The sequence below is a fragment of the Nelumbo nucifera genome, chromosome 2 (assembly GCF_055504915.1).
Source record: "Nelumbo nucifera cultivar China Antique chromosome 2, China Antique-T2T, whole genome shotgun sequence".
NCBI lineage: Eukaryota > Viridiplantae > Streptophyta > Magnoliopsida > Proteales > Nelumbonaceae > Nelumbo > Nelumbo nucifera.
Window position 1 is genome coordinate 26,296,550 of NC_142650.1, and position 22,097 is coordinate 26,318,646.

At 35.1% G+C, this 22,097-nt stretch overlaps 2 protein-coding genes across 2 annotated transcripts; both read right to left on the minus strand.

The window, feature by feature from the left end:
- Window positions 1-3,986: 3,986 nt before the first annotated feature.
- On the minus strand, window positions 3,987-19,590 carry LOC104595462 (putative polygalacturonase At3g15720). Its single transcript, XM_088897809.1, has 10 exons — window positions 19,360-19,590; window positions 9,195-9,332; window positions 6,602-6,739; window positions 5,582-5,752; window positions 5,457-5,480; window positions 5,128-5,335; window positions 4,956-5,037; window positions 4,734-4,842; window positions 4,519-4,632; window positions 3,987-4,418 (listed from the first exon to the last, which is right to left on the minus strand). Exons 1-10 carry the CDS (start codon window positions 19,588-19,590, stop codon window positions 4,194-4,196), a joined length of 1,440 nt encoding a protein of 479 aa, XP_088753935.1. The 3' UTR covers window positions 3,987-4,193.
- Window positions 19,591-19,895: 305 nt separating this feature from the next.
- LOC104595463 (putative polygalacturonase At3g15720) lies at window positions 19,896-21,229 on the minus strand. The gene is made up of 3 exons (XM_010256182.3): window positions 21,001-21,229; window positions 20,813-20,894; window positions 19,896-20,025 (listed from the first exon to the last, which is right to left on the minus strand). The coding sequence occupies exons 1-3, from the start codon at window positions 21,227-21,229 to the stop codon at window positions 19,896-19,898; spliced, it is 441 nt and encodes a 146-aa protein (XP_010254484.2).
- Between the last annotated feature and the right edge of the window lie 868 nt (window positions 21,230-22,097).

A 22,097-nucleotide genomic window follows, 5' to 3' on the forward strand; every position in this document is an offset into this window, starting at 1 on the left:
TCCAAAATTGAAACAAAAAACATGTTTTTGAACTTTTTGTTTAATGTACATATTTTCATTTGATCCATATAATACAAAAATTGTTTTTGTTTTTACTTTTCAAAACAAAAGCACAACAATTCAAGAATGTGTTATTTTTTGCTGATGTGGAAATTTCAAAATCAAATGAATTCATGTTTCAGAACATCTCCATTGTCCAGAGATGAATCCAATTTGTTAGAGAAGCCCAAGTGTACAAAGTCCACACCTTCAACATACATATATCGCCATTAATTAACTGAGAACTTTTATTTTCATGCACAGACCACCTTCCCCCAAATTAAGTGAAACTCAGAACAAGCTCGTGCTGCTCACTCAGTAGGCAGTTACAAACACAACACGTGGGATAAAATCTAGCACTGCCTAGATATTATGGCTATAAGCTTTAGACGAATTTAAAATATGTAGCATGTGCAATATCCTCTATCTTTTTTTAGGGTTTCTCTCTTTTTACTACACCTTAAATGAGTAAGATTTTAATTTTGGAGAAGAAAATTAATTTGAAGTGTAGCCGGTGCAATATCCTCATTTTCTGTTTACACACTAACGAAAATTAATTTATTCAATTATTTATTTATTTTTTGTTAGGAGAGTAATGAGAACAAAGACCCCATGCATGCATGAACTCTTTGTTATGGATGTATGGCCGGCTTGGCTTCTAGTGATGGATGATTGCATAATACATTCTCTGATTCATAGACATTTACAGGTTGACCAACCCCGTATGGGACTAAGTACATATTCTAATCAGTTTTGTTTTACACTCATTATTTATATTGTAAATTTAGGTTAGCTTTTTATTTGATACATTTTTTGATATATAGATTTATTATTTATTTTAAGAGATTAAATCAAATTTTATTTTTAAACAATAACCCATTTTATGGATCTACATCATTTGAAATGTGTTTTTTTTTTTTAAGTGGAGGTAGCTATCACTGACCTTTTTTCGTGGGTAGGCACATTTCTAGCTAACCCCAATTCTTACCGGGGATAAAAATTACTCTCCATCCCTGATCCCTAACGGAGAGATTCTTCGTAGGGACTCAAATCCTCAAATTTTTTAACTGAAAGTTTTTTTTTGAAAAAACTACTTAAAATAAAGAAAAAATTTTAAAATATAAATAATATTTTAAATATATTTTGATATATATATATATAATATTTAATATAAATAATATTTAATATATAATTAGATTAGTGGAATTTACCAATTCAATTTATGCTATATTCACAAATATTTTGTAAATAATATTTTTATCCTTGTAAATAATAAATACATTGTTATTTAATGAAAATTAAAATATTAATTAATAATTTCTAAAGATTTGAATATAATATAATGTGAAAATTTATAAATTTTAAGTATTAAAATAATTATTCTATTTTTAATATTTTTATTTATATAAATTTCTTGAAATTAAAAATCTTTTTTTTTGTATATATGTAGATTTGATAAATTATTTATTCCATTGGTTCATAAAATACTAATTTTGAAAATTATTCTTTTTAATTTATAGTTGGAGTTGTTGAATATTAATATTAGTATATATTGTTTATTTGGATTGCATGTAGACTTTAATGTTTATAAGGTTAATGTATTTCATTTATTATCAAGAATTTGAAAGTGGCTTGGTGGTTGAAAAGGTATATGCTGTTGATCATTGGGTGATTTCAGTTCTTTGGTTTGAATAACGCCAGAGACGCAAGTTCATTGTTGTTAGACGAAGGTGTTGTACGTTGTCATATTGGTGCGTATCGGACTGTATCGCCCGATACTATATGATATGATCCGACGCGATAATGTATCGGACTAATATGCACGACTAGCAGGATATGTGTCCAGTCGTGATGTATCTTGTGCCGGTGAGGTCCGATATCAATACGATACCAAACCTGAGAGGTAGTTTGGTCATTTTGGAAAGTTTATTTGTTGGCAAGAAAAAACCATTAATATGTGAATATGCACTCCATTTATAACCCAGGGGTAGTTTGGTCATTTTGGAAATTTTATTAGTTGACAAGAAAAATTATTAATAAGTGAATAGGCACATCATTTCTAACCCGAGGGGTCATTTTGGAAAATTTATTTTTTGCAAGGAAAAATAGTCATTAATAAGTGGATAACACATCAATCTTATCCCAAGGGGTAATTTGGTCATTTTAGAAAGTTTGGTGGAACCAAAGGAAAGAAAAACATAACAAGCCAAAATGAGGGTTAAAGTCGACTTTTTGAATAAATAAGTGCTTATTGGAGAAAAAGACCACCAAACACCCAATATGAAATAAGTGCTTACTTTTTAAAATAAGCACTTGAAAAACTTGAGTGTCAAATGCAAATAAGTACTTATTCGAAAAAACACATTCACTAAGCCCTTAGTTTTCACATAAGCACTCCCAAACATGGCCTTCGTATTGGCCTAGTTGATAGACAAATTACTTAATGCTTAGTAAGAAAGGTAAGGACTAGATATTGTGCATCAAGAGGAGTCATCAAAACTGGGGTGTTTATGCACAGGCATATAGTACTTATACACAAGAGTTAGACACAACCATTAATCCAAAAGCTTAAGCCATTAGGTGATTTGTGTCCAGTTGAATTTTCAACTGCATGCCACTGTTGTGCATTGAGGGGAGTTGTCAAAATCGAAGAGCTTGAATACACGAGTTGGCAAATCTTTGTATACAAGTATCTTGCATATTCTTTTTCCAGTGTGGAATTCTCGATCACCATTTCATACACTCACACTTGAATCCCAACAATGGATGGAATTTAAGCCTTGATAGATATGTATTGAAAAATTTTGGTCATACAAGCATATGAAAACGTTAGAGGAAATTAATGGGATGATTCACTATTACTCTTAAATATTATATGTATCATTTAAGCTCATAGCACAGTTTAATGACCATGGGTTGAATGCGCTTTTTTTTTTTTTGTAATAGGATGTTAATTTGGAGAAGAAAACATTAGTATAGAGAGAAAATCAAAGAGATCAATAATTGTAAATTTTCTTGAGTGGTTTAAAACAATGTTTTAAAATAGCGAAGGCATGATATGAGGCGTAGTTCAGAATGTAAGAGGCATACACCTCATGGACATAAGGAGGAGTGAGCCTCTTTAAGAGGAGGAGGGTCAGGAGGAAGAAGGGGGGCTTCATTTTTTCTTTATTTTTAATAAAAATCTTTTATATTAATTAAGAAGAATAAATGTGCATAGCACTAGTTGAAAGGTGGGGTCATCCTGTCAAAACAGAGGCGAGTGAGCGACTCGTTGGAGCAGAGCTGGGAGCTAAGGGCAGACTACTTTTTTTTCCCTTATCTTTTCTTTTCTTTCTTTTTCTCTTTTTTTTTTTCTCTTTCTTTTTCTTTCCCTTCCTTTTCTTTTCTTTTTCTTTTCCTTTCCTTCCCTTTCTTTTCTTTTCCTTTCCTTTTTTTCTTTTTTTTTCTATCTTTTTATATGAGGTGTGCATGAGGTGCAGGAGACATACGTCGTCTCTATCACGCCTCATGAAGAAAGCGTATGAGACATACACCTCAGAGGTGTCAGCTAGCGCCTCTGGCATACGCCTCAGGTCATTTTGGGTGCACGTCTCATGCATATGCCTCTCTCTAACACGCCTCATGAAGAAAGCTTATGAGACATATACCTCAGAGGTGTCAGCTAGCGCCTCTGACATACGCCTCAGGTCATTTTGGGTGCACGTCCCATGCATATGCCTCTCTCTAACACGCCTCATGAAGAAAGCTTATAAGACATATACCTCAGAGGTGCCAGCTAGCGCCTCTGGCATACGCCTCAGGTCATTTTGGGTGCACGTCCCATGCATATGCCTCTCTCTAACACGCCTCATGAAGAAAGCGTATGAGACATACCTCAGAGGTGTCAGCTAGCGCCTCTGGCATACGCGTCAAGTCATTTTGGGTGCACGTCCCATGCATATGCCTCTCACGACTTTTAAAACACTGATTTAAAATACATGATAAAGAACCCAAAACAGGGATGATATAGACTTCTAATTAACAACGGCAGAGGAAAGCCTGCTAAAGGACTACATGCATTATTCAACACAGAAATTACATCCATGCCTAGCTAAACTCTTAATGTAGTACATCTCTTCTTGATCGAACCAGGATAACCACGGGCATAATTACTATAGGCAAGATACAGGAGGATTTGTATTTTTGGAACTTCCATGAGCATTTAAGCAGTAAGAGCGAGCTTCTTTTCCTGGAGCTGTTGTTGTTATGTTAACGTAGTTCATCACAATGTTTGTGCAAGCAACACTCTCGCTGCATCGAAGACTGATAACATCTTCGCTGGTTGAAGATCCAATAATTCCACTGTAAGTCACGTCACTCACTTCAACTGCTGAGGTCTTCATTGTCATCCCAAGATCATCATTTAGTTAGCTACATGCATGTTTCAGACAAAAAAAAAAAAAGAACCACTGTGTAAACATAGTTCATCCTTCTTACTGTATTTTCGCACTTATCATGAGGGCAGTAATATTGATCAATGATAATAGGGTGATCCACTTCTTTGACTGTGATTGCATTGAAGGAGATCCTCTTGGCATACCCAGATCCCCCCTGGACAGACGACAGTTTCAGAAGCAAACATTAATTAAACGACCATGAATTATAACTGCAGCTAGATGATCATATTAATTCTACCATGAGAGCTCCATTACCTGCCATGTCTTGATCCTTGCTCCAGCCTGAGTTCCAAAGAAATTGCAGTGCTCCACATGTACTTCTTCCACAGTGGCATAAGATCCTGATACTCCCAAGCTCCCCACACTACAGAATAACAGGTTTACTGTTTAGCATATTTTACTGTTTCCCAAGCTCCCCACACTACCAAACTACTGATCTTTCCAGGAACTACTGAACCAAAATGGGGTTGCACAAACCTTATCCCATGACCAGGTCCACAGTTGACATAAGTGATGTTGATGAAGGAGGAGCCAGAATTAATAGCAATACAGTCATCACCTATGGCAGAAAAGAAAAATAAAACAGTCGATCTGGTTATCCATGCTTCAACATAACCAAATGGAAATGAAAAAGAAGGAATTAACTTACCCGTTTCAAAGTCAGAGTTCATGACTCTAACATAGGTGGAATTGGATATGTCAACACCGTCTGTGTTTGGACTGTCTTTTGGGGCAGTTACTTTGAGTTGGTTCAAAGTTACATCATTGCAGCTGTGTATAGAGATATGATTCTTCGCGCTGTTGACGTGATGCAGCCCATCTACTCGAAGCCCGTTACATTGGTTAAAGAGTAGTGCCTGAACCATCACCAAACACACACTTATATATAGGCACTTCAGAAGACCTGTTTGGTGTTCAGACAATAGCCCTCTGGCCCTCTGCTAAAGGAAAGGAGGAATTAAAAGAATTTGCACTTACCGTTGGTCGTTGGCATTTCGTTGCCTGAAAAATACAGTTACCCAGATAAGTTAATTAAAACGAAGATGAAGAACTAAGAAGGAAAAAAATGGATATGAAAATGAAAATGAAAATATTTTACATACATATAACTCGTTGTTTTCGCATGATTGTTTCCACCAGGTAGAACCCTGGCCATCGATATATCCTGGTCCATTGATGGTGAGACCATTTACATGCGCGAAGGAAAGCCATTTACCCATTGTGGAGTCACTCCAAGCTGATTTGTCACTGGGTGAGATTATGTTCCCTAGAACCTGCTTTCACCACTGTGTAAATATAATTTCCATCTACTAGAAAAATGATGGTACATGCATAATTCAATGAGCACTTGAAAAATTTTTTAACATCTGTGGATCCGTGTTTTGTACAACAGCGTTGCGTTGTGGCGGTTTGGGTGAAAGAGATTTTTCTACTTACAATATGTTCTTGATTAATATAAGTGGTTATTTACATGCATTTTTCTAATTGAAATTCTCATGTGTTAATGGCTGTTTGTTGGCAAAGGAATCCTAGTCAGATGAGAGGCTGATCAGTTCGTAATATTCCATTTATCTTAAAAAAAAAAATGATTGATTGGATCACAAAAATCTGTCCAAATGATTTTAGTTTGTTTGACCCTCTGGTTAAACAAACATTCGATGAAAACTGCAAATAGTGCACCCTAGTGGAATTCACTCCGCCCCACAACGCTTCACAGCACATTCTCGCCATGTCGCCATGTGTTGGGAACATCCCCGATGGTGGTACTAGAACTGATAATGTCATCATCTAGTGGAGATGTTCCCAATTCACGGCGAGGTTATGCTGTGCGGCGTTGTGGGGCGGAGATGTAATCTCACCCTAGTGAAGGTGAATTGGAAGTTGTCAGGTAAGTAGAAATAAAATAAAATTCAAGAAAGATAACATTGTGAGTTAACCCAGATAAAGTTAGAACTAGGTCAGTAGTCTGTAGTCTGTAGGTCAACCCTTTTTTTCTTTTTGATTAATTAACTTATGAAAAGAACTTTCCATTGAAGCCATGGAAAGGATCTAAGAAGTCCAGATTAATCAAAGGGAACCTCACTAATATGATGAAACACTAGCAATTTGATCAGTAGGTTTACCTGAACATAAACATTATTGGACTTGCAGGGACCAATGAACTCCACCGGATGCAACAAGAACGTCTTCATGGCTGGTATGATGAGGGTGGGGGAACCAGAAGCATCTCCACATGCCGCTTCCCATGCATTCAAGAAAGCCTTCCCAATTGCTCACGATACCAGAAAATATTAGGTTTAATTTTTATTGGATGAAAAGAAAAAGAAATATAGTTGCAAATGGATTCAATTGATGAATCAGATAAATCTCAATCTAAATTCGAGCCATTAATATTTGTAGTGAATCTTATCCATCAGATTTGGAAATTGAATACCACTTAGGGGGTGTACTTTTTTCAGATTTTGAGAGGAGGAAAGTTGGTTAATGGGATTTTGGTTCCCATTGACCAAGAACCCCTTGTTCTTTTTTCAGATTTATGTGGGGATCAGGGAAAGTTTATTTTCCTGCTCCTAGGTGGGTAAATAATTTTCCCACCAAGGGGGAAAATTAGCAACAGCTGAGCAAAACAAAAATGTCCTTTTTAATAATGGATTTTTATGGATAAAATGATCATTTCCTTATTTACATGAAAAATAAAAGAACATGGATAAATGCACTTACAGGGGTAAGTCTTAAGATTAAATTAAAATACATGACATAAAAATAACTTCTATCAGAAATATGTCTCTTTGGTAGAATTATAAACTCAAACCAACTTTATTGATATAGATGAATATTATTTTATATGTAGGCATAGGTATAAACATTTGAATATTATGGGACTACATTGCTGTGGGCGGGGTCCATATTTTGATCCAATTATAAACAGATTGGACTTGTGAGATCGGGAATCTGAGTTTGACAAGTTTTAGTGCCGGATACCAACATGATGCAACTCTCTTCCTTAATTTGGTCCATGATCAGATGAGATACAAATTCAAATTCAGAGAAACGGATACCATTTACAAACCCTATTTGGGAGGACCATTGTATCAATCTTAAAATAATTGAGGGCCCACCTATAAAAGGTGTTTTCATATTTAACAAAGGGGATGATAAATTGGAATACAGTCCTATCTATTTGTAAACGCTTGCCCCTTGTTTAAAAAATAACCTGAAAATCGAACTACTTTTCCTCGGCTTGGTGGCAGGTCAGTGGTTCAATTGTAGGTTAGATGGGTCAATCTATAGCATCATAAATTTATATAAAAAAATAATAATAATAATAATAGTACATTACAAAATGTTTGAAGAAAATTGAATATCTCTTATACTACATATTCATCATATTAAACAAATTAAAAAACATATATATATATATATGAAAACTATTATTATCACTGACAAAATTTAATAAAAATATAAAAAATAAGAATTAATTAATGTCTAATCTATGCCCTGATAACCATGCACACCAATTGTTTGACCGTTTGACTGGTTGTGTCACCTAGTTATTCACTCAGCCAACATTATTCTTATCTATGTAAAAGGTTTAGGGACTAATTGATGGCCGGATTAACTTTACCCTTGAAACCAACGTTTTAAAAAACGACCTGAAAATAGAACCATTCTAGCCACCAGTTCGAACGGACGACCTATTTTGATAAATAAATTAAAAAAGTAAAAAATAATTAAAAATAAAAAACAGTCAAAAATCATTGAATTGATCGATAGGTTAATGGTTTGACCGCCCAGGTTAATGGATTGTTGACTTTTTCAACGGTTTTTTACTAAAAACCGAATTTGGGATAAAACGGAACCACTTGCCTGAACGGTTCTCGGGCCAAATGGTCCGACCGTCCGGATCAACAGCGGTTCAAAAACCTTGCCTGAAACTGATTGATTGAAAAACATACGATCAATTCCACCCTTGAACTGACTGCCATGCACCATCTCTGTATTTGGTAGGGGTGTTCAATCTACAACATAAATGTTATTTTGTTTTCATTGCTTAATTATGAAATTACCACATCAGTAGCAAAAAAAAAAAAAAACATGTTTATTGAATTCTGACTTTTTTTCAAAGGGAAAAACAAGTTGGTTTTGTTTCAAAAAGCAATATATGTTTTTTGGAGCCATCAAAATAATGGTCAATGAAACAAAAACAAACTTTGTAGTATAAAAATTATATGATCTATATATAGAAATGCATGGTCTTAAAAAACCAGATGAAAATAAATTTTTGAAACTAGAAATTTAAGAACATGTTTTTGGTTTCAGTTTTGAAAACAAAACCACATAGACAACCGATAACATTTTTTTTGTGTTTTTGCTTTGAGAAACAAACTATTTTCAAAGCAGATGGTTTTGATTTGTTTTTGAAATCGGAAACAAGGAAAACAATTCACATAGTAAAATGCCTATTTTCAAAAAGAAAAATAAAAAACATAGTAGAATAGCTCCTAAGGCTCAGTTTGGAAGGAGTACAAATGCAAATATATACAGCATAAATACATACAAAATATAAGGTTTTGCACTCTACATATTTGCACTTGTACTCCTTCCAAACTCAGCCTAAGTATCTTAGCGGGGGTATTTGCTAAACATACACCATTCCTTTTATACCACACACACATGCTAAAATTGTACTGAGTGTAAATAGATAGGGTTAATTACTTTGGAATCATCAGTTCTGCCATCTCCAACGGCTCCATAATTTACCACATCAAATGAATTTGATGCTCCAGCAGCTAATCTACTACTCAATACAGGCAAAATTGCACACAAGGTGATCAAAAGAGTAGTGAAGAACTCCTGCAACCAAAATCATGACAATAAATCTGATTATCATAGTAGTTGGTAGCAAAAAAATAATAGTAGTAGCTAGGAATAAAAGAGATTACCATTTAAGCTGTAAAACGAATAAAACTGTCACAATGAAACCTGTTTCCCATGTCATGTATATATAGCAATATAGCATAGCAGGCTTTGAACTTGTAGGATCTATTGATTATGCGAAGCTTGTTATTTTTGGTATGGTATTTATGTCTAGATTAGTGCATGTCTTATCTTTTATTCTCACTTTTTAATGGCCTCATAATCATGGATATCGCTTCTTAATTCCTAAAAATCCACTGCACTTAAATCAGCCAAAAATAAACTTACCCTTATATCTTTCTGCCAGATCAGGTGAATCAAATTCCCTAATTCTATGTCCCAAATGTATAAAAGCCAAATTTTCGATATAAATTGACAAACTTATCCATTTATTAACTGAGAAATTTTTTAATGCACACTAAGACCTCCAGCCCCCCAAACCTAAATGAATGAAGAGCTCATTACAAGCCCTTCTTCTCACTCAAAGTAGGCAGATATACAAAACAACACTTAGGCTTAGTTTGGAAGGAGTACAAATACAAATATGTACTGTGCAAAATCTTGTATTTTATATGTATTTGCACAGTACATATTTGTATTTGTACTCGTTCCAAACTAAGCCTTAGGAGAAAATCTGGAACTGCTCGGATATTGATCATTCAGAACTAAAACTAGGTGAGAGCCGCCCATGTTTGATTGCATTCAGTTTCCTTTGAATTTTTTAAAGTCTTCATTGTCATAATGCTCATGGTACATCCAAAAAGACCAGATAACAAGAATAGACAAATACAATTTGGGTGGGTTCGGGTTGGGATTTTGTCAAATTTTGAATGAGCCTGTCCCGAAGGCCCAAGTTTGGAGCAGTGTAATATGTTAATTTGGGCCAATTCGAGTTGCACTCCTTCCGATTAGACACGGAAATGAAGCAAATAAACTACTGAAGTAGACAGCAAGGTCAGGTTCAACTGCTTTTAAGGGTGGTCATAAAAAACCAAAAAATGAATCGAATCAAGAAAATTGAATCAAGATATGCAGTTAATCAAATTGATCGATTCAGCTTCAATTCAGTATTTTTCAAAAACCAAAGGAATGATTTGGTTTTTGAAAAAGTGAACCTATCGAAACCAGTCAACCAGTTTTAAATAGGTGATAGTGATTCAGCGAATTATAAAAACCGATAGTATTGGTTTCAAAAAATAGCCTATGATTGATTAACTAAACCATGAGCACCTCTAACTATTATACATACAAAGAAACCAAGTAAATTGAGCGGGAATGACCATCTTATCTTACAATACTTTTGCAAATGGCACCAAAACATTAAGGCCCCATTTGGTTTGCAGGAATAGGAATCTGAAATCAGAATTGGAACGGGATATTTCGATTCCAACTATTTGGTTGAGTGGAACCAAAATCCCATTTCCATTCCTACTGGAATAGTATTCCCCCATATAAGGGAATGGTCATTCTCTGCCCCTCCTTTGGGACTGAAATCCCATTTCTGCTTATTCTAATCCCCATCCCTGTCTGAACCAAACAGACTATACGAATAGATCATTCCGATTCTGATTCTAGATGTGAATCAAATGGGCCCTAAAAAATGTTGAAGTACAAAACATAAACACCAATACTAATTTATCTTAAGCATTTCCCTCTAGAAAGATGCAATATTCAAAGCCAAGAGAACAAAATATCGACATGGTGGTGGTGTGTTGGTGTTTTGACCCTAACAGTTTGAACTTCCTTATTTTTTTGGTAGAGGTTTGAATTTCCTATTTGGTTGGGCCATTTTCTGAGGAAATGGCAAGGAAACTACCTTGCCTCAAATTTCATGTAAGTAAATACCATAGATCGAAACGTAGAAGCTAGAGGTTTCCACTGTCGACACAAATTTCATGCTAAATTTGGAGCACAAGGAATAATGAAGACAAATCCAAAGAGATTTTTTTTTTGTTGAGAAATGTTTTTTTTCTTCTTTTTGTTGAAGAACACCCTCTAATTCTCTTGTCTTGGACAAAATCCGAAGTCACTGCAATAACTCATGATTATGAGAAACAAACAACAACTGACAAAATTTTTCTCACGATCAATCAACTATTAGAATAAGAATGGAATACCTTTACTTGTAAGAGATTTTTTTTTTCTTTTGGATGTGGCAACTTGATGGAAGTTTCCTTGGCTGAAAGAATTTGACAAAAGATTTTGATTTTTGTAGTAAATTGACAGACGGCTTTTGTTTGTGAGAATTTGAAGATCGAAATCCCCAAACTAATGTAGCATGGAGTTGTACTAGCTTTAAATCTTCAGTGGTTCAAGAGATGAAGTTTTGGTTCTTCCTTCCTTGATTTAGATGTAGCCATCCCTTCCTTTTTCTTGTCAAAAGAAATGGAGCCAATGGAGTAGAATTGAGGAGCCGAAGGGGGGAAGCTGAATAGAGAACCGAAGATGGAGAGAATGATTTTCAGTTGAGCATGCCTCTTGACATGCACATGGCCAAGGTTCAAAGTATCATAAATGCTAAGTGTATTAGAAAGGCAGTTTTAAGAGACGTATCGGGATACACCTTGGATATGCATGTGTATCGGAGAAAATTAAGATACACATAGATACGGTTGGAAACACTTTAAATACTTTAATAAATCATAAAAATTCATCAAAAACACTAAATATAAGACCTCAGTGAGGTGTATATACATTAAACTAATACATTTTAATGGTTTTATGAAGAAATATATTGTAGCTAATTATAATTTCATTAAAATCCTATGCTTAACTATATTTTATAAATTATAATTCTTAAGTTTTAATGTTTTATGGGATGAGAAAAACCCAACTCTCCTATCCAACCACAAAACATGCATTGTCACAACTTCTATGTGAAAATATAATTAATAATTATTTATTATTTAAATAATTATTATTTATTATTCATTTCAAAAAATTATAAAAATAAATAAATATTATATAATATATTCAAAAAAATAGTTATTAAAGAAGAAATTTCAATTTCTTTGTGGATATGATAGATCATCCATAGAATTATAATAGATTCAATCATTGTGATCAAATGATAAAATATAATTAATTAATTATTTTTTAACTCTAAAATATAAAAATAAAAAAAATAATTATTAAAGAAGAAATTTCAATTGGTCTGTGAATATGCATAGAATTATAATATATTCAATTGTTGTGATCAAACGATAGAATATAATTAATTATTGTTTATTTTTTAATTCTAAAAATATAAAAAAATAAAAAAAAATATTAAAGGATAAATTTAAATTGCTCTATGGATATGATAGATAAACACATAGATCTAAAACATATTTAGTCTTTATAGGCAGAGAAATAATTACATTTTCAAATTTTTTGTTAATTTATATTTTCCCCAAATATCTTCATGAAATTTCCATAAATCTATTGATAACACAAAACAATTGTGATTTTGAAAGTAAGAAATGTAGATCAACATAAATTTAAACATTCAAGAAAAAAAAAGGAATCACAAGATATTATAAAAAATTGAAAACATTTACCTATTTTTGCCATTTTTAATTTGAAAAATCTTTAAAAAAAATAACGATTCACAATTGTTTCTTGCAAACTTTTGCAAATCTAACACTCTAGAAATAGAGTTTGGAGTTTTAGAGTCATTTGGGGGGGGGGGGGGGGGTGAAAGAAGGCTTATTTCGGGGAAAAGAAACTTGTTTTCCCATTTTTTTTAGTTTTTAACTGTATGTTTTTTTGTCGATACGCTATCGATACACCCCCAATATGCACGAAAAAAGGCGAAACGTCCGATTTTCATGCGAATCCCGTATCGAAATTTAAAACCTTACACACGTGGCTAACAACATTTAACTTGAAACTTTAATAGCAACGTGGGAGCTAGACTCATCTCCTTTCCTTCTCTATTTTTTTTATCTTCTTTCTTTTTTTTTTTTTTTTGTAAAAGAACATGCTCTCCTCTTCCAAGGGGTCAGCCCCTCTCATCCCATTCCCCCTTTTATAAGTTCGCCCAACTCCATTCAAATGCATTTAAAATCGTATTTGGAAGGAAAGCCAATCCTTTGACATGGTGACTTCCTTTCATTTTTATTTAATTTAGAGGGGGCCCACAAGATTAACTTGAGATGCCCTGTCCAATTCTAAACATGATCCTTTCCACCAAAATTGAGTTAATCCGATCAACATTGATTGGTGGGCCTTGCTAAAGAGGCCACTTGGCAAAGGGTTGATCCCACACATATAAGGATTTCCCCTAATCCGATTAGGCTAGTCCTTCTTATATCCATTAGCTAACCATGTTCCCTTTTCTATGGACCCATCACTTAATGTGTGGTTGCCATTCAATTGGGTTTCACTTGAATAAATCCTTTGAGTGAACCCTCAAATTTGGCATGATTTGAGAGAAAATTTTTCTCATTGCCAACTTTATAATATTTTGTTATTTTCTTCCTATTATGCTAATGTGAGATAATTGGGTGTCTTTAGTTTTTGCCTTTTTTTAGTTGGATCTCACACATAAAAGTAATTTATCCAGCCATGATTTTCCTCAATTAATTTTGGAGTAATTATAGCCTTTTAAATGGCCCCCACTAAGCTGATTTTTTTTTTTTTTAGAGAATCTCTTGATTTGGAAGAAGCACTCTAATTTAATGTGATCAAAGAGAAAATCTCTCTAATTTACATATAGTGAGCCTTACATCAATATTCAATTCTTACATTTAATTTAGTGGGATGCTTAAGGATACCAATGTGGCATGGAACTAATGCCCATTTACAATGGATCCCACCCCTACACCATCTTGGGCTTGAGCTCAACCATTTCCCCCGTGGACCCTCTTTTTTGTCTAACAGGTCATTTCCATTCAATTTCATACTTGGCCTTAATGAATGCATTTTTTGGACCAACATCTGCAATAAGTTTAAATTTACATACCAAAGAATATCCCTTAAATTGGTGGTTGTTATTGTAAATGGCAATGCAACTATTGACTTACAATAACAACCATTTTCCCCTGGACCCTCTTTTTTGTCTAACAGGTCCTTTCCATTCAATTTCATACTTGGCCTTAATGAATGCATTTTTTGGGCCACCATCTTGGGCTTGAGCTCAACCATTTCCCCTTGGACCCTCCTTTTTGTCTAACAGGTCCTTTTCATTCAATTTCATACTTGGCCTTAGTGAATGCATTTTTGGACCAACATCTGCAATAAGTTTAAATCTACATACCAATGGCAATGCAACCATTGACTTAACAAATTTTATACTTGCAAAGTTTTATACTCATGTGGGTCAGGAGTTTTTTTTTCTTTTTTTATTTGCATTTTAATTTTGCACTTGTGTGGGTCAAGAGTCATAATTTTTGGAAAATGACAGTTTAGCCCAAGGATTAGAATTTATAGGTTCAAAGGGGTATGTGCCAGCTTAGAATTAATGCCAATTCATGGACGAGCGTGGGTGCATAAAGTGTTAATTGTTCACCTTTTGAATGTTTATAAATCTGCAGTGAAAATCATAAATCTGCATTGGACAAATCCGTACTTCTTCAAATAATTTATTTTGCAATATCTATTTCATGAAGCAATCTGTAATTACAATTCATCGCTTTGTAGATAGCTTAAGCTTTATAACAGTATGTAGGAATGCTTAGCGGATAGTAATAAGGGGCTGCGGCTAAAAATAATAGTTGCAGCGGCAGTCAATTATAACTGCCGCTATAAAATATTGCCGGAAGAAAGTACGCTCTTCCTCTTCCTCTTCCCCTTTTTTCACTTCCCCGCCTTCTCTATAGTCTCTATCACTCTCTTCCCGCCCTCTCTATTTCTCTCCCTCTTTCAATTGGAGCTCCGCCAACTTCTCTCCTGGCAGTACTTTGCGACGCCGGTGTTAACAGACGGCATCTGAGCAAGGTTAACACCTCTCTCTCTCTGCGATTGACCTAACCCGATCAAGTGTTTTTTATCGGTTTCTCTGTGCTATCCACCGGACAGCACAATCGGCAACAGTAGTGTCAACAGCATGGGTTTTGGCTGCCCCAATCATGTTTCACTCGTAGAGACGAAGGTAATTCTCCAACTCAGAATTTTTTATTTGGTTTGATAGTGACTCAATAATTGCATATGGAAAAGAGCTAATCACAGTTTTCACCCTAATGATTTCCGCCTTTTTCTTGGTAAGCATGAGCATGCTTCGTTTTGCTTTGTTGCTTTTTGTTTGAGTATGAATACCGGCTGTGTTCTAACCTTAGTGCCAGAGTTGTAAAGAGGTCAAGCTTCAACATTTGAAAGATATTAGGAGCAAGTCTGTTAGTGGAGTACAGAGCACCTAATAATTAGTTCTCTATCTCACTATCATCCACCTTCCCTCTTGATACTATAATCAATATCTGGAAAAAACCTTCATCCGTATATGATAAACTTTCCTCAACTTTTGATCTATCTCAGGTTATTCCCATTCCAGGTTAAGAAAAACTTTTCCGTCGGTAATTTGACATTGCTTTTTTTTTTTTTTCCTTATATTGTTCCTTCTAAATGAAAAAGTTAGGTTTTCATTTTCATCGGGCATGGATACAAATAAAATCCTATTTGTGTTGAACGCTAGTAGTTTGCCAATAGAGACTTGAGGTTAGATTTCTAGAATTTTCAAATTCATGTATCCATGAATGATACTTCAAAATTTTAGGGCTCAAGACCCCAAGAAAAGGGGGAAATAGAAGAATCAAACTGTTTTTATCAAACTAAGGCACCGTAAATTTTTTGGAACTTTTATTATTTTTTTCTGTAATCTGGTGGTGTTTTTTTTCTACAATCGATCAATCACGAAGATGTCTTGAGGATTCATTCTCTCAAGTAGTGATATACCGACTTGATATTAGTTTTTATCCAGATCCAGATCCAGCAGTAAACAATATGACATGATTTTATTGACTTAACCTACCCCAACTTTTATTATATCTCTCTGTTTCATATTGGTTCTTATCTGACAGTTGATATTTTAATTTCTAACGCTTCGTTATTCTTTTCATTTTATAGATTTGTGATTGACACTTGGTTCTTGGGTTATCTCAGTATACTTGCTGATTCTTACTAAATTGTTCACCAATTTTTTTAGTGTACTATTCACTCATTCCATTTTCTAATAAAAAATGATGAGAATCAAATCTATTTACCCTTGATAGAGTTCATAATCTCAGTTCTTTGTCTAAGTTGATTTAAATAGAAGTTTTAAGTTCATAATCTCTCGCACACAGTCACATTTGGCAGGTAAATCTCTCTCTATTGCGGTCTCTCTCTCAGTCGCACATCAGCAACATTTGATTCACAGGTATCTTTGTATCTCTCTCTCTTTCTATCTATTTCATGTTCACACAATGTACCTAATTCTGTTGGGCTTTGCTTATTGTTGGAGAAATTGAGTGTTAAGATGATAAAATTCTGATGAATATTCTAATCGTATTTTTCTACAGATTATTTCTGGTTTTTTTGTTTTCCTTTTTCTTGTGTGGAATAGTCTGACCACATCCACATCCATCAAGACAAAATCTTCTTCCTGGAAGCTGGAAATGCCAGAGACATGCCTATCCATACCGGTTGTCCTAAATTTACCATGGTTTTCTATTATTTTAAGTTTCTCCAAAGCATTTCTCTCTGGTGGTTCAAAATTAGAAGAATCCAGGAAACTTGGAAATTAGAACAACAATGCTATAGCTGATGTTGTAAGCCTACAAAGAGACAACCTATGAATTGGCCAGTTCAAAAATAAATGGTTATTTTTCTTATCCAATACTGCTGCAAAATATTGAATTTGCAACCTATACCTACCAGCATCCTATTCTGGCAACCCATTATTGATTTTCTAAGTATGTTTTAGCCCAACATCCTATACCTACCAACCTACCAGGGAAGGGAATATAATGTAGAGATGTTCACAGGCAGCATATTAAGGAGCACCTAGGAGGACCAGAGTTTTAGGATTTTCACTGATACTCCAGAGAAGGCTGTAAAGTTTACTACAAAGGTTGCTTGTTGTATCTTGAGCCTTGACCAGAGATGAGTTTAGGGATTTTTCTGTGGATATCATAGGAGATAGCAGATTGTTGCATGGCCCTAGATGCATAGACAAATCAGGTCTTTGAATCACCACCCTATAGGGCAATAAGTTGCATGGATCAAATCAGATATACCTGGAGCCTAATTTTGGGCTCAACTATAATTGCTAATTTTCTTGTTTTTCGGCTTGTACCTTTATGGGAGAGCTAAGAGAGCTTATCTCTCCCTATTCCTTTCTTGGCTTTGTTTCTTAATAAAGCTATTGTTATTGATCAAAAAAAAAAAAAAAGATTCACCTGAAACCAAATTTTAAGAAAATCTTATCCATTAGATTTTAGATTAGATTCAGATCAAATTCTGGTTGATTCCAGATGTTGGATTCTATTAATAAGTTAAACTAAAAGATCAAAACATTTTAGGTTCCTTCATCTTTAATACTTCAATCTTTGACTATTTAGTGAATAGGTAACATTCAAACTGATTTTACTAATAGATACGTGGATCCGTATTTTTGTTCAATTATAAATGGATTGAACTGGGTCACCCTTAACTGGACATGACTCAATTTTTTCAGATAAATAGACACCAGCATCCCTACCACCCTATCTGTTTTCTTTTTTCCTCCAGGGGTGATTGGGTTCAAACTTGACTTGTGTTTCCTTGGGATGGGAGAGACTGTATTAGTCTTCTCACAGACAGTAGGCTCCAATAATTTGATCATAAGAGGTTTTGGCCACTTTTCAGCTGGCACTTGTATTGGTGTTTGCCTTGGAATTTGCTAGGGTGGAGGTGGAATGTTACTAATATACATTGTGAGTCACTTTGGTACTCTTGATGAATACTGTTTATGAAAGGGCCTGCTGGCCTGGACGTTATATTATTATATCAGACGGTGAACAGTCACTTGGATTCCTAGTTTGGTGGATGCTCTAGCAGTCAGTCTTGCTAGTGGTAGTGTAAGGAGGATGCTTTGTATTGGGGAGAGTTCCTAGGGTAGGGACCTTTACAAGAGATTGTGGATTGTATTCTAGTGCACTACAGTTTTGTGTCTTTTCATGCACTCCACATCCTATGGCCCTACTCTCTCTTGTGGGCATGCCGATAATGAATTTTAGACCTTTTAACAGTAAAAGATGTATTGAGAACAGGGAGAAAATGGAGGAGATGATATAGGACTGGAGGCAAGAAACAGAGCCTGTTTACACCTAGACAGTTTAGGCTCTAACTGTAAGTACTCCCATGTCCAACTGGTCCATTATACTTCTAGAATAGTATACCTCATTGAACTTGACTAATTGACTAATATAAAACCATTTATCCTGTTCCCTCAATTTCTGTTCAAGCTGAACTTTAAAAACATCAAGCTTCTTGGTACATGACATCCATCTATGACTTCAATTCCCAATTCAACCATGTGGAACCCTGTTTACACCAAAAATAGGTCTTTGTACCTGCACCCATGATTTTACCTGGGTTTAAAGAGATAAACTAACATCCATGCTTAATCCATCAGTTTCAACTCTGAAATCATGGTGTCCAAGGTATAAAACTTTAATTCCTACCCCACGAGAATCACCATCTCCTCTTTGTTGGCTGCATATACAACACTTTTTGAGTAAAGAAAAAAGAAAAAAAAAACTTAAGGCTGTTTGGTTTGATATAAAATAAGAGAGAAACAAAAAGTTGAAGGGAAATTCTTAACAAATTTTGTGAAATTCCTTGCTAATTTGGAGAAGAGCAGAGAAGAGAAAATCAAAGAGAGAGAATTTCAAATATTTGATTGCGGACATGATAAAGGACGCATAAAAAGGAAGGCAGAAATTGCCAAATCTAAACCAAGCCAAACCCAAAACTCTCTTTGGCATTCCCCTCTAGAAACAGATTAAGCAATAGCATAGTTACTTACTAGGCAATGTACAGGAGGATTTGTATGTATAGATCTTCCATGAGCATTTAAGCAGTAGGAGCGAGCTTCTTTTCCTGGAGCTGTTGATGTTAGGTTAACGAAGTTCATTACAATGTTTCTGCAAGCAACAGTCTCGCTGCAACAAAGACTGATAACATCTTCCTTGGTTGAAGACCCACGAATTCCATTGTAAGTCACATCACTCACTTCAACTGCTGAGGTCTTCATCATCATTCCAAGTCAAACAAGCAAACACATTCAATATCGTCAATCTAGCTAGTTTGTTAATTACATTAATATTCAGAAAATAAAGCCACTGTGTTGATTAATTTAGTTCAGCCTTCTTACTTTATTTGGGCAATTCCCGCTGGGGCAGTAATACTGATCAATGATGATAGGGATATCCACTTCTGTGACTGTGATTTCAAAGAAGAAGATCCTCCTAGCATACCCAGATCCCCCCTGGACAAGAGTTGCAGGAGCAAACGTGAAAGGATCATGTAAATGTAAGTGCTTGCTTAATGATCATATTAATTCTACCATGAGAGCTCCATTACCTGCCATGTCTTGATCCTTGCTCCAGTCTCTGTTCCAAAGAAATTGCAGTATTGCACATGTATTTCTTCCACAGTGGCATAAGATCCTAATTCTCCCAAGCTTCCTATACTACAAATTAATAGAAGGAGAAGGTAGTTTGTTGCTATATATTTTCAATTACCCTATTAAAAATAGGTAATAATGCAAGCTAGCTGGTTTCTAGGCTTTCAAAAAATATAGGTGCCGTTTGGCAAGTCCTTTTAGAAAGATTTTCCAGAGCCTAGACGATAATGACCATTTTAAGTGGTTCGGTCTATTGGGCTTTTTGAAATATAGTTGTCGTTTTCGGTCTTTCCATGGACACATCTTCTGGTTTTTCTATTTTTTAGTTTTTCAGTCTTCTGATCTTACCAAATTCCAAAAGACTGTGCAGAAAGACTTGTCAAATGTTGCCACAATAAGTGATTTTGATCTCTGTGTGTGTGTGTATATATATAAGTGATGATACTGAGCAAGTTGTTATTTGGGTACTGTCGGATTGGATTTTTTTTGGGTGGGGGTAGCAAAACTATAAAGATATTAATAATATAAGTGGGAAACTTTGAGGCATAATAGGGATCAAGGCTCTCGGATCCCCATCTCTCAGTCCTTATTTATAGTCTGTGGGCCAAATTATACCCACATCTCAATAGGCTCCACCAAAGAAATGGACTAGTTAATCTTCCCTGTCAGGCCTACCAATCTATATGATCCTTTGTTTCAGACTCCTGAAACATGGGAAAAGTGGTTAGCTCTTGACTCCTGAGAGTCTTGAGACCCATTTAGTCGGCAATCGAAAACAGCATTTCCTACACTTGACAAAACTACTAAATCACTCTTTCAAGCAACCATTGAACCATAACGGGGTTACACAAACCTTATCCCATGACCCGGTCCACAGTTGACATAACTGATGTTGATATAGGAGGAGCCGGAATTAATAGCAATACAGTCATCACCTATAACAAAAGAAATTTAAGTAATAACAGTCAGGTTAGTTCATATTAGAAGAAAAAGAAAGGTTAATTACGGTACAACAGATAAAACAAAAAGAAGGAAACTTACCCGTTGAAATGGTTGAGTTTATGATTCTAACATGGGTGGAATTGGATATGTCAATACCATCAGTGTTTGGACTGTCTTTTGGGGAATTTATTTGGAGTTGGTACAAGGTTGCATAACTACAGCTCTCTATGGAGATATGATTTCTCGGGCTGTTTACATGGTGTAGCCCATTTAGTCGAAGCCCATTACATGCGTTAAATTGTAGTGCCTGGATCATTACCAAACACATACTTCAAAAAGCCCATTTCCATGTGATTCTCTAGCAATAGCCCCGTGCTAAAGAAAAGGGGGAAACGTTTGAATTAGGATTTACTCCTCACAGAGCACACCTCACATTGACCTCACAGCCCCATCCCACCATGTATTGGAAATATCTCCCCATGAATAACAACACAAAATACAGCAGATGTTTCCAATGCGTGGCTGAGATGCAATGTGAGGAGCAGATCCGGATTTGAAACGTTTGGCTATTTACTTTCAACAGCCTCTCCTGGTACAAGGCTCTCCCTCCTTGATACATTAGTGTATATGAATCTCATGTACAGTATCTTTTTTTAATCCATGGGCCTATACAGCTGGGGTAGTAGTCCATCCCCAAACCCATAACTCCCGCAATCCTGGTACTGTGGGAATTTAATCCCAAGTCTCTGCTGCAAGAAGCAGGGGACCTTGCCAACCAGCCAATTGGCATCTTGGAATAGTAACTTTGTTGAAACCATTCTAAGGAAAAAATGCCGGAAAGGTATGATACCGGAAGAACTTTTAACTTAGATGATTAGAATTTGATTAATTACCACTTTTATGATATCAGTTGATTGATTAGAAGATTTTCCTATAGAACCCATGGACTAATGTCTCACTTGGAAAGAACCCTGTAGGCAGTAGAGGCTGTCAAATGTGGGCAGCCAAGAGCTCTTCAACAAAAAGAATGAATGTTTTGCACTTACTGTTGGTCGTTGGCATTCGAATGCCTGAAAAATATAGGTATAATGGTTAAACCCAAATAAATTAAAATGAGGATGAAGAAAATGGATGAAAAATGAAAATATTTTACACACATTTAATTCGTTGAATGTGCAAGGTTGTGACCACCAAGA